Below are 14,484 nucleotides of genomic sequence, written 5' to 3' on the forward strand. Positions count from 1 at the left end.
ACGTAAAAATTCTCTAATTAGTCTGGAAACGGGGGACCTAATTCTTGCATTCTGTGAAAACGGGTAAGATTAGCTATAATGTAATTATCTTAATCTTCACTATCGTTACTTTTTGCCCAGCGAAGCGGATCCTTGCAGCTAGATTCTAGATTACTTAGAAAAATAGTCTTTTATATATATATAAAAAACTATATTACATACAAATAAAAACCCAGCGAAGCGGGATCTTGCAGCCAGTTTTATAAATAAAAATAATAAAGATAACTTACTTTTACATAATTTAATAAAGCAAGACTTGTTTCTGCAGAATCTTGGGTTTCAACAAATAATAATTTGCGTTTCTGAATATTATCAATAATGCCCTAAAACAATAATAGTTCATAAATTTGTAGCTTATTAAGCATAGTTTATTAAATAATAATCACTTACCTGTTCATACCAAGATGCAATAACATTTTCCATATATAAATAACTTGTAAAAAAACAAACAATCCCATCTGGTACAATTGCAGTCATTTCAAGTAAAAGATTTCCATAATTTCGGATAACAGCTGGAAAGAATTCATTGAGATTTTAAATCCAAGTTTTAACTGTAAACTACAGAGTTACACACAAGTCCATGAAACATTTTCTGTACAGTCACAATGGACAATGTTCTTGCATATTCCAAAACAAAGTGACTTTTCACATGTACTTAGTACCATATTTACTACTATTACCTTATAGCAGTGTTTCTGAACGGAGACGATATCGTCCCATGTGGGCATTTTTCCATGTTGAGGGGGCAATTAGTAACAATTTATATTTTGGGGGCAAAAAACAATTTTCTGGGCAATATAGTAAAACATTATATTAACAATAATTAGATATTTTATTCGTTATATCGTACAATAATTAAACAAATAACATTATACTAGTCACTAGTCTATTCAATGCAGTACAAATTTGGCGTTAGCCTTGGCCCTCAGCATCGGAGTTTTGAAGTGAAGAGGGCGATACTATGTAACAGTTTTATTGAAGGGGGGGCGATACTACGTTGAAGGGCGACGATTCGTTAGAGGTTGAGAAACACTGCTTTACAGCATAGCAACAAATTACAGCAATTATGTACATATACTATTCCTGAAAAAAATTTGGAACCTTTAAATTTATTTCAATGTTAAAAATTATAGTATCTGTTGTGTAGTTTATGAATAATAAATTTATTCATAATTTTATGAAACATTTAAAAATTTTGTATATAAATAGTAAATAACACTTAGTGAAGGCAATGTTGTAGTTTAACAACTTTACAAATACAAGTATATCACATTTAAAAAAAAACATATTTTTTCTGATGAAGATTTCTTTTAAATGAACACATCTTAATTTATTAAAATGTAAACAGATTTAGAGGAAAACAACATTTTTTAAATATATTGTTTTGCTCTTAATTTTCAGAAATATTAACTATCTGAGAAATTTGCTAAAATTTTAAAATATCAACACTTTTTGTTATTGTTTTCATTACCAAACTTCAAAAGCATAAATAATTTTATTTACAGTCAATTGATACAACCATGACAATATTATAAAGACAAATGACAATATAATTTCTTGTTAACACCTAGCTTCTCTTGACACCATTACTAAACAATCATTCTATATGTCAAACATTTTAATTTAATATATAGATTATTTTAAAGTTTTTACTTTAGCAGGAATAAAGATATAAAAATTAGATAATCTAACTACTGTAATTTACTGCAAATAAAGCTATGGATTATCTGTGTTAAAGTCAGTTTGGGTTATGTAAAACTGCATGTTGTCTGCAATTTTTAACTCAATATTATAAACTCATCCAACAGCATTTCCTTTGTCTAAACTTATCCCAATATCTTTAAGAACAAGTGAAATCCTTTGTCCTCTGCATTTCACACATTCATTTGCCATTGAGATTTTTGCCAATACCACCATAGACACATATACATGTAGGGTTCCTCAATTCCCGGTCTTTTGCTTGTTCCGGGATTCCAGGTAAAAAGTGAACTGTTTCCCAGGATCCTGGGATATAATTAATTATTTTTAAGATATTCAGTTTTAAGATTTATTTTATAATTTTTCATTTTTAAGTAACTTAATACATCCTGCAACCTCCAAAATAACAATAATAATGCTTTGTAAAAATGTACAATAAATTACTTTTGAGTTACATAGAAATTTTCACATATAAAAAAAGTTTATTTAAGTTTGATGGAAACTGCTTACAACAAAAATGCCTTTGAATTCAGTTGAAAATTTAAAGAAAAAAATGAACTTAGATCAAACTTCTAAGTTAGGTAATTTTTGTTATTTAAATAAAACATAATACAAATTATTATTGTAAATTTTTATAATATGGTTTTAAAAAGCAAAGATGGTCAATACTCTTATCACTCAATCTGATTTTTATTTTACTAAAGNCTCCCTCTGATCACTCAATTTGATTCTTATTTTATTAAAGAAAAGTCCTGATAAGGAGAACTCCTTTTTCGATCCAATTGATGTGGGTGGAATCGTCTTAACATTCATCTTCTCTTAAATGCATTAATGTGTTTTTTCAACTGTAGCCTGGAAGCTTTCTAGTTTGTTTTGAGATGCGTTACAGTACTTCTATTGCTTATGCTGTCTAGTATTCTTGATTTGTCTACCTTGGCTGCTTTAATAGCAACATCAAGCTTACAGTCCAATAATTCGACAGTTCATTTGGCTTTAATAATCAGGTTTATGAAGTTTTTCTTCATACTTGTTTGTATCCTTGCCCAATTTGCACAACCTAGTAAAATGCAGTTATTGAAGCTACTGGGCATGGTTAAAAAATAAGACAGCATAAGCACAATTATTCCAGATATTACAGAATCCTGTCACAAATCTACATATTGATTATTGATAATCTGTGACATGCCATAATAAGCAAAAATTTAAAAAACTAATAAGCAAGCTTAAAATTAATAAATACAAATGTATTCTGACGGTTTATGAGTTAATTATACTTTCTATTTAAATTGTTGCAAAATTTCCTCAACTTTAATACAAAATAAAAAAAAATGAATTTTTAAAAAATTTGCAGGATTTCCAAGGATGAGAAGAATTTCCCGGGTTAAAAAACAGCCGGGATCCTATCGGAGAGACCCTATATACATGCCTCATATTTAGTTCAATGTCCTTTATTTTCTGTTTGTTAATCCATGAATTAGTTGACATTATTAAACATTCCTACTTGAATATACTCTGAAATTACCAAAAAAACTTATTGTGTGAGGGGAACCAGACATGTTCATTTTGTTCTTACTTTTATTTTTGTTTAGTTACGTTTATTTTGTGGACTGTTTGGTTAAGGACTAAAGGACTAATTCACACTCCTACCTGAAAAAAAGCTTACCACATGTAGTCTGTCATGTAGGATGGCATTAATTTGGTAGTCACTTTTGGACTGGAGAATTTTAAATAATTGATACCATTACTGAACCATATTCATTCATTATGAAATATTTAGTACATCGTTATTAGAACTAGAGTTGCTGTCAGCAAGAAATGGAAGAAAATAGGTTTGATAGAGAGCATGTAAATGAAATAGGTGACAAATGTGTATGCCTGCAGCCTAGCTCATTTATGTAATTATGGGGTATTATAGCATTCTAAAGATGAATAATAATAATCATCTCTATAGATTTACAGGAAACTCTGAGAAGTGATATGTCAAAGTTAAATAATGTATGCATATCACTTTATATAACATGGATTATTAATCAGTTGTAATGTTGTACCCCCCCAAGCTAGAAGAACCTATGAGCAATAAATTTAATTTAATTTTGTTATCATTATATAATTAAGCAATAAATATATATATATGGGATGGATCTTCTATACAAAGGTAAGTTCAAAGTTTTCAAAAGCTATTTTGCAGGTGTGAGATATACAGTTGTAAGGTTATGTGAAGATTTTCTTTCCATTCTAGCAATTTTGCAGTGTATAAAACACTGAATTATATGTAAAACATAATAAGCTTACTTCTACTGACCTATATCTTCTCTTGTTTCAAACTTTGTTGTTATAGCAACTTGATCATTTCCTTTACTGACAATCTAAACAAAAAGATCACAGTAAGTGATTTTAATCCATAAATTATTAATCCTATATTAAAAATAATTTTTCAATTTTTTATATTAACATATTAGATGTATAAATAAAGTAAATTTGCTTATCAGTTTTTCAAAATGTAATGCAAAATTTTATTTCATTAAAGAATTAATAGGACAAAATTTCATTTTCAAGAAATTTATCCAAATTAAATAAACATAAGTTACATTTACTGTAAAAAATAATTTTAATTAATATAAATCATATTAAATATCATAATTTATAATAAAGGTCTTGGAAACTTTAATGTAATTATAATTTATATCAGAGGTTCCAAAGGTCTCTAGTGACACCCAAGGAGCCAGTCAATTTATCGGAGGGGTGATAAATTATTAGAGGTCAGTGGACAAATCTATCTTTATTATATTTACTAGTTATGTGCTGGATTGTTAAAAATGTATATCCACGGATACAGATACAGATATGGATCATCAGTGTCTAGATCCATGGATATGGATACAGATCCCAACTTTCGTACTCAGTCAGCGCCGGTGCTTGTGACCTTGGACCGATAGTTGACGCTTTGCATTAGTAACACGACGTGCTTTGACTTGCACTGTGCGTGTTTTTGTTTATAGTTTAGTGTGACACGGGATAGCATAGATTACGTTTGTATCTTTGGAGTGTTGAGTTAAATTAAAATAAAAACAATGTCGACAAAAAAGTTTAGCAGTGTAATATGGAAATATTTTACGATAGTAAATGATTTTTGCATGATGCAATTTTTGCAATATGAATGAGCAAATATGTGATTTTAAGAAATAAAAAGTGATTTGAATTGAAGTTATTAGTATTTTATTGCTACCTATCTTTAAAATTTCATATAAGTAATGAAATTCATTAAGATAAAAGATCCGTTAAAGATCTGCTAAAAAGTAATGGATACAGATCTTTTTTTTCCCCTTGGATATCTACGGATATGGATATCCGGCACATCATTAATATTTACAAATACAACAATATATCATAATAATATGTTTAAATTTTAGTAAAGTAAAACACACAATTTTGAATTTTGATGTTCAATAAAAAGAATTATTATTAATTACTATTTGATTTTTTATTTCATTCTACTTGTAATTTATTCTTATTGTGTATCATTATAACAAGAAATCAATCAAATTAAATTTGACTTTGTATTAATCTCATTCCAAAAATAAAGTCCGGAACCTGATTTATATGAACAGGTTTTTGATATTTGAAATACATTTTTAAAAATTTCACAAAATCCACGCCAATTTAATTATATATGTTTATAAAATTACAAAAATATTCTAAATTTACGCCAGTATATTAAACATTACCAACATTGTACATCTGACTATTATTGTATAATAATATATTACTGTGACTATCAAATTGTTCAATACTAATATTCTATATATTATGTAAATGTAAAAATTTATAATACCTCTTTGTATAATACCCCCTGCAACAGGGACAATTCCCTTTATGCTAATCAAGATTATTATTATTGTATGTATGTATGTATGTATGTATGTATGTATGTATGTATTTTGCAGTTTCAGAATTAGTTTTTAGTTTTACATGATGCATCCTTATTTATTTATTTATCCATTTAAGACGGGTGGCCAACAGTTTTTGCCCCCTGGCCAAATTGGAAAGAAAACTTTTTTCACTGGCTGAACCAGATGCTGCCCTAGCAAGATTTTGAGGTGGTGTGAAATCTCATTGTGGTGTCACCCTGTAGAGACTAAATTGTACATAGAGATTACCGATACATTTTTCACATATTCATGCATTATCAACATTTTACACTGTGCTGAAGACATTTGTAATGGAGCATTAACTCTAAATGCACAGTTAGTTGTTGACCTTTTGTTTTTCCTAGGCATCAGAATTTTTCATCGAGATATTCAGACTTAAGTAGCTAATATTGAAAGATTAATCGCGGGCCGCATAAATTCATTAGATGGGCCGGATTCGGTCCATATGTTGGCCATGCCTGATTTAAGAGTAACTCAGCTTTGTTAATTTATTCTTTCCTCTATAAAAATTTAGAAATTTTTTTGTTGTAAAAAGAATTATGATAAAAATCAAAAATATGATTTCTAGAAATGAGCTTTAAAAGCTTTAAGAAATAAATGATAAATTTTCTTTCAGGATCTTTCCATAAAATTGAAGTTTTTAAGGAACTGAAAAAGCAAACCATCTGCCTTAAGTAAAACAAATATGATTAGAACTTTAATTATTATTGATAAAGAAAAAAAAATAAAAACAAAGAACAGCTTGTGTCAATAAAATACAAATTATAAACATTACGAAACTCGATAAATTTGTAAAGCCAAATAATTACCAGAATACATCAGACTACCTTTTTTGCGATTATATTTAATTAATTACTAAATAATTTGTCACTAGAGGGAAGTGTTAGGTACCATCTCTTATTTAATAATTATAATTAAATTAATATTTATTAAATAATTTAGAACATTCTAAAAGAATCAGTCTGGAGCAGAACTCAACCTGTAACTCCCACTTACCATGCAGATGCATTGCCAGTTATGTTACCCAAGCCTGGAAGAGTGGATAAAACTGCAGGTTTAGGTAACGTAACTGGCAAGTTCAAGTCCCACTCCAGACCAATTCTTTAATAAATATTTAAATTAATTATAATTACTAAATTTAGTAAGAGATGGTGCCTAATGCCTTCCTCTAGTGACAAATTATTTCGTAATTAATTAAATATAATCGCAAAAAAGGTATTCCAATGTAATCCAGTAATTGTTTGGCTTTAAAAATATTGATAAATTGAGTATCTTCTCATCAGCAATTAACATTTTATCCATACAAAATTTATAATAATTTTAATAATTATTGAATTCTAATTTGAAACTGAAACTAGTTTGATTAATTACTAATTATATTCTAACTTGGATAATTAACTTCTATGCATATGGAGCTAGAACTATTTGAAATGACTAAGACAAAACCTTTCTTTGTTTCTAGCTGTTTAAAGCCTATTAAGGAGGCCAAAAACGTTTGTGCTCAGTGTTTAAACGGCTAGAAATAAAGTGAGAAAGGTTTTGTCTGTCATTGGATAATTAAGTCTTTAATTATTTGAAAATTATATATATTGTATATTAATAAAGTTAAAATATTTTCTTAATAAATTACCAGAGGGCATATGCAAGGTCGAGCTAACGTCATAGTAAAAGAGGCCATAATTACAGGTCTAAAGTCCAGTATTTTTGGATACATGTCTAGTGGTGACAATGTCTAAATATTAAAAAAAATTATTAATAATGCATTAAAAACTTTTATATAATTGAAAACATAATCCACTTACACCTGAAGTAATTATCACAGATTGAAATCTATCAAAGACTGGTTTGATTGCAATAGATGCATCCATACAGCTAAAATATAATATTGGATTTGGTACCATTGGTGCTTTGTCCTCAAATGGCTCAATAATTATTGTAAAACCTTAGATGTATAAATAAAGTAAATTTGCTTATCAGTTTTTCAAAATGTAATGCAAAATTTTATTTCATTAAAGAATTAATAGGACAAAATTTCATTTTCAATAAACATCAAATAAAAGTTTTGATTCATAATTTTTATATTTATTGAAGGTTAATGTATATAAATAAATATTCACTATTAGAAAAGAAATGTAAAAGTTTTATTTTATTTATAAATACAGTCAAACCGCCATTAACAGACACTCCCAAATAGCAGACACCTCTACTTAACGAACATTTTTATAATCCCCGGACCCTTCAAATAGAACATCTAAGATTATGGATGATGGTATCCATTATTATCTTACAAAAACACATAGTCCTGCCTTCAATATTCTGGAATCATGTACAAAATATTTTAAAATTAAAACTAAGAATCGGTTCAAATACACTTTCAGAGGATGAATTTTGACTGTAGGCATCAAATAAAGACTGGCTTAAAATAAGAATAGGGGAGGAGGCCAGGTTGTAAAAAGCTGAACAATATTCATTATCTGTTAAAGAAGACTAATCTGGTTAAATTGTCAATCACCATTTATCGTCATACATTAATGTTATTAAACTTTTGTCTTATTGTTGGAATTAAGCTTATGGTACCAAGAAACCATAAAATTTTCCAAAGTTATTCATGCATTTGACAAGAACAGTACAGTACAGTACAGTACAGTAGAGCGTCGTTTATCCAAAATGTCGGTTAGCCGAAAGCATTCCAGTCAGCAAATTTAAGTTTTTGCTAGTGCTGTGGCACTGCAATCTTTGGCTACTCCAATATTTTTTTTGTTGGTGAGTGTGTTTTAGCTGGCAGCACTGGCACTTTTGTGTGGTGTTTTTCTGAGGACTGTGTGTCGGGACGTGTGTTGTGCTGAATCAAATGTTTTTGATAATAAATTAACTTCTAAAGTATAATTTTTTTTGTTTTTATATTTTTCAATATATTTATTTTGTTTGTACAAAATAAAGAAATAATTTTTAACGATACAACAGTCACAATTATTATTTTAAAAAGTTTACGTTAGGCTTAACAACAACAAAAATTCAATGGGAAGTGACATGCAATGGAGAAAAATTTCAACATGGGATAGGTTAATGTATTTTTTCGTACATAATCGGTCATCCAAAAAATAAGTTATCCGAACAACCCCAGTCCCCAATTGATTCGGATAAACAACGCTCTACTGTAGTAACAAAAAGAAAGTGTTGTCTTAAACTGTGTTTATTTGATGAAAGTTTAAGATCGTGTTATGAAGCTGATTTGCCTACCACTTTAAAGTGTAGAAAGATATTTGGTTTTCTTGCATTCATGACATCATTTATGATCTTAACAGCTTTGCAGTGGCCAAAGTAATTTTTAATAAATCATTTATTGTTCAAAAAATTACACCTACTCGATAACTACAAAGTAGACAAATCACTATATCAATTTTTATTAGTCACTTAGATCAGCATTCCTCAACCTTTTCACACCTGCAGATCAGCAAAAATAGGAATAATATTTCACAGACCAGCAGTAGACTAAAGATAAATTTTCTTAGACTTAAAACTGCTTATACACAGGTGACACACACAACTGTGTATTGGCCAGACTGGTTACTGTGTATTGCAATGGTGTTGCTTGCCTTCTCATGTCGATCACTCACTCTTGACTTGTACGCATGGCCACACTGTTAATAATTTAATCTAATAATGTTATTAAAATTTTGATTTATAATAAACTTTATTTAAACAATTTCAATAATAAAAATCCAGCAACAAGTTTCTTAACTTTTTCGGTAATATTTGGTGTGCCATCTGTGAGCCCGGGGGCCTATCTATGGGCCTGAGTAGAAAAATGAGTGAATTTCGCACAAAATTACGACTTTGTAATTTAATTTCTTAACCCAATTGTTATAAAAAAAAACATCGCTCTAGAAGGGATCAGATGACATTCTCTCTAAACAAACGGAGAGGAATTTTGACAACAAGATGGCAAAAGGAAAACATTCGATTGCGAAAGAGGGACAGCTGCTATTACACGTCATCAGAAGAAACCTATGCCCGCACCTGGGAATGAACCATCGACATGTCAATAGTCAATCACACGATCATTTTCCCAGTAACAAAGCATAAAAGGTGGAGACACTGAAGTTCCGGGCAGTTGTCCCATACGAAGTCCAAAGGAAGGTGAATAGATTAATTAGTGCCCGGAGTAATCAACGAATAGGTGACAAGTTCAGTGGACCTCCACAAATGGACTGTCCCTGCCCATGCAAGTCAACAATAAGAAGACGTGCCATACGATCGCCAGTCCTCCTCTAATTCCTCTCTTTCCAATTGAATGAACGTCATCTAATTTGACCAACGAATATTGAGGTATCTATAGATTATTGTAAGCGGAAGTAGCGACAGAGCTAGGTCATTAGGTCAGCATGCAAGGTGATTAAAAACTTTTGTCAATCCACTCCATAGGAGTGTAGCCTATATGTAACCTCATTTAACCACATCTAACTTAGGCTTAGTTGTATGTATCATAGGTTTAGTTATGTAAATTCTTGTTGTTGTCTGTTAAAAACCTGTCTCCTGTCACTCCAAAACACGGACACCTGTCGACTTTCCCAACCCCCTCACCACTCGAAAAAAAAAGCCATCCCAAAGACAAAGTGGACGAGTTTTACCAACTCGACAATTAGAGGGCTCTGTCCCCTCGCCTGTATTCTCACACATCTGTTATGATTATTTTTTTAAAAAATATTTTATATTTTTAACTATTATAAGATAGCAAAAGGCTTAATTTTGAGGGTAGGGACAAGTTTTGTAATAAATTATAAATGCTAATAACAAGTAAAAGTGCCATTAAGTCCAACCCTACTGGAAATATGCACGACCTCCTTCATTTTCCCACTGCTTCAACTTTTAATCATCAAAATTTAATAGCATCAATTCCCCTAATACACAAACCTCCCTGCAAAATTTCAGAAAATTTTGACAAAAAACACAGGCGTTATTAAGCTTAAAAGAGGGTGAACAAAATCATGCCCACACAAACTAACATCTATACATACAAAAAACACCCCCTAAATTTTTTTGCATTTCTTGGCATTTCAAGGCCTTCTGAGTCCAAAAATGTAAAAATCTGAGGGTCATTTTTTGACTAATTGCTGTACTTTACCTCTGATATTTATTTATTTTTACTTTACTTTACTGATATATAACTGTTTATATTAATTACAAGTTTAAAATCTTAATATTTTGTTATTACAAAATTTCCTGCCAGTATGAAATTTTTCCAGACCGGCAGGAAATTTCTGCAAACCAGTGCTGGTCCATGGATCCAAGAACACTGGTTTAGGTCATAAATGATGTTATAAATATCAGAATACTGAATACATTTCTTACCCTTGAAGTGGCTAGCAAATCGCCTTCATAACACGACATTCAAACTCTCATCGCCTAAACAGACCTTTGTTTACCTTTCTGTTCATAATAACACTTTCATTTTTCACAAATTAATAATTAATCAATGTTTACATTTTGTCGTAATTTTTATGTTCCATTTAATTAAAGTATCCTATACAATCTGTTTGCTATTTAGAATTCAATTAAAATGTGATTTTTACAGTAGAAAAGATAAATAATACTGTATATATATTTTAATTATATATGCCACATATAGATAGTTTTTGTTATTTTCACATTCCTAACACAAATTTTTGATGTTTTCATAATCCATCGTATTCTTCACTTTATAATGACCAAGTTAAAATACAATATGACCGCTGGCACGAACCTCCGAATAGTGGACAAACTTCTCGGTCCAATGGTATCTGCTATTTGGAGGTTATACTGTATATTGTTTATGTTAGTTTTTCCAAGCAGAAGCATAATATTAATGTAATGTAAGTAGAAATATGCATTATAATCATATTATTATTGAAAATGACACCAATTTGTGAACAATTTGAGAAAAATAAAATTAAAGAAAAAATGTATTCCATTAATTCTTTTCTTTGTATGTTTCTCTTTTTTGTTATTAATCAGATGAAAAAATACTTTTAAATTAAATAGTATTGAAAAACTTATAAATAAAAAGAAAAAATATTGAAATTTTTTTAATGATATCAATATAAATACTAAAAAAATATACCTTAGTCTGTTAATTTATTAATTCAAAGAAAAAAAATCAATCTTAATTATTTTAATTATTATTAAAATAATTTTACAATTTTCTGACTGAATCTCACAAAAAAAATTTGTCATATTTTTATATCTTATTTTACCTTCTGTAGTTATTGCATTTCTTTACAGGGCATTTCTTATAGGAATTTTATATCAATAGAGCATAAAAAACATAACATTTTACATTCTTTCTCTGATAATTTCACAAATTTTACAATAAAAAATATTGAAGAAATTAATCTTATATACTAAATAAATATTAATTTTACTTTTACCTTTAATATAAGTGCTGACTAAAGTTGCAAAGTTACAAATTAATCCCAGTGAAGTAAAATCTGCAATTTCTGTTATTTCTAGTGTTTTAATAAGTGAACGAAGTCTTTCTGAACAAAATCTAAACAAAAAATTTGAATGTATATGTTTAAATTTAATTTTATAAAAAGTTATGTTTATACAAGATAATCACTCTAAAAACATGAATATTCTTTTGAAATTAATAATTACTGTTACTACCATTTTCTACAGTTTAAAATATCTATTGAAAATATATAATATTTTAAAAATATTAATAAAAATGTATTAATCTATTAATATTAAAATTTATAAATAATCTATTCAAAATATTACTGAGTAGAGTTTAATTAATCCAACACCTATGAGACCAGAGTGGTGCTGATTACCCAGACATTTTTGTATTTTCATAAAATTTGATAAGTTATATGCAATTCTGAATGTTACAGACATTGCTGTGTATTTTGCACTAGCACTTGCTGTTGAATGCTTCTAATTTGTTTACACATGCTCTTTAATGAATCTGAAGAAGATATGCCTAACTATACTGTCTTAGGTCTAAAAAAAACATACAAAAATGTTAATGAACATATTATTGTACAAAATCAACATTAATAATGATTAATTTGCATAGAATATTTATTTTTCAGACATGTACAGTACTTATATATATATATTGATTCACAAAATTTACAATGCTCCAACAAGGGGACCTTATGGTCTCAAAAATTCAGTTTGGGATGAGACTTCGCAGGTTAACAGTATACTTCAAGGGTGTCCACCCAGAAGAATTGTAAAGCACACTAGCCAGAAGATTTCGAGAAAAAGGGCTCTAAAGTTTTAATCGCAGTTCATATACTGGTCGATTTTACACTATGGCAGTGCAGCGAAATGGCTGATTCTGTAGCGAACTTGCTTGCAACGTGGGCAATCTAGGTTTGATCCTAGCCTTGGCTAACTTTTTTTTTTAATTGTTTTAAAAATTATAACAACTTTTAAATAAAGTTAATGATCTAAAAATATTATCAATTAAATCATAAATAATTTTATTTTATAGGCAGATGGTCATTTCATAAGAAGTATAATATGTACAATAGGGTAACAGCTATTATAAAGTACTATATTATTTTTCCGACTTTCTACAATGATTATCCACACGATTGTGTACCGGAAATAGCCGTTCCCTAACGGGTACTTTATGCGGATTCGCGTTAGTGTGCCAGGCCTGGACTTTAAGCGTGCACCAAATTAAATAATGACAAAGTTTGTCAATAATAAATCAAATATTTAATAAATATTCTAATAATAACTATATAAAAAATTTAGTAAAAATCAAATAACAATTTATTCAATGAAAATCAATAAGAATCAACCCGACAAAACTCAAATCAATCTATTTTCTAACTTAATTCTGTTCCCCTTTGGAATTTGACAAAATTTCAAAGACTTAACTTATATACAATAATTCTTATGAATCAAAGATCCTAATTGTCACCTCTATTTACTAGGAACCCTTTTCCTCAATTCTCAAGACTTTCTCTAAACTTCGATCCACAAATCGAATAACTTCAAAATTGCCTTGGAACTATTTGATCCTATCGGACACCTCTCTCTCGTTTGCTGCTACGAAGCTCACCATGCTCGTTGCTACAGAAGCTCACCTTAGGACTGGGAGCAGTGCTTTGCCAGGAGAAAGTCATTGTATACGCTAGCCATACATTAAACCGGCCGAAAGAAACTATACAGCCACGGAGCTTGAATGTCTAGCCGTTGTATGGGCTATAAAGAAGTTCAAAGTTTACCTAGATGAAACAGAATTTACCGTCGTAACGGATCATTCTGCATTACGATGGCTCCATAGTTCTACGTCCCTCTCAGGTAGGTTAATGAGGTGAGCTTCTGTTAGCAACGAGCATGGTGAGCTTCGTAGCAGCAAACGAGAGAGAACTGTCCGATAGGATCAAATAGTTCCAAGGCAATTTTGAAGTTATTCGATTTGTGGATCGAAGATTAGAGAAAGTCTTGAGAATTGAGGAAAAGGGTTCCTAGTAAATAGAGGTGACAATTAGGATCTTTGATTCATAAGAATTACAGTAGAACCTCGAAAACTCGGCTCTCGATAACCCGGCACTCCGGATAACTCGGCCACATCCTGGCAGGGCAAAAAAATCCTTAGTTAATTAATTTTCATTATAGACAGCTTTATAAAAGTATAAAAGCTCTCATAAAGTATTTTTCTGAAGTCTGTCTTATCAGGTAAATTACTGTACACAGTGTATTCATTAATTTTCATTTTCATGTAGTAAAGGCTCATTTTCATGTAGTAAAGGCTATGCCTTCATAAAGTACGTACTTTTCCTTTGTTTAAGGGTATTTGGGCAGTTTATTCTCTGTT

The 14,484-nt window shown here is 29.7% G+C and overlaps 1 protein-coding gene across 1 annotated transcript in view; it reads right to left on the bottom strand.

Annotated features, from left to right (window-relative positions):
• LOC111614555 (TFIIH basal transcription factor complex helicase XPD subunit-like) overlaps positions 1–14,484 on the bottom strand; it is a 47,643-nt gene that overhangs the window by 21,767 nt on the left and 11,392 nt on the right. Inside the window, exons 3-8 of the mRNA XM_023355926.1 lie at positions 12,074–12,192; positions 7,469–7,608; positions 7,297–7,398; positions 4,040–4,103; positions 430–551; positions 270–362 (exon numbers count right to left, since the gene is read on the bottom strand). Coding sequence (XP_023211694.1) covers positions 270–362; positions 430–551; positions 4,040–4,103; positions 7,297–7,398; positions 7,469–7,608; positions 12,074–12,192 — 640 coding nt within the window. The remainder of the gene's footprint in view (positions 1–269; positions 363–429; positions 552–4,039; positions 4,104–7,296; positions 7,399–7,468; positions 7,609–12,073; positions 12,193–14,484) is intronic.

The sequence above is a fragment of the Centruroides sculpturatus genome, unplaced genomic scaffold, assembly GCF_000671375.1.
Source record: "Centruroides sculpturatus isolate CEXI.00-Female unplaced genomic scaffold, Cexi_2.0 scaffold1958, whole genome shotgun sequence".
NCBI lineage: Eukaryota > Metazoa > Arthropoda > Arachnida > Scorpiones > Buthidae > Centruroides > Centruroides sculpturatus.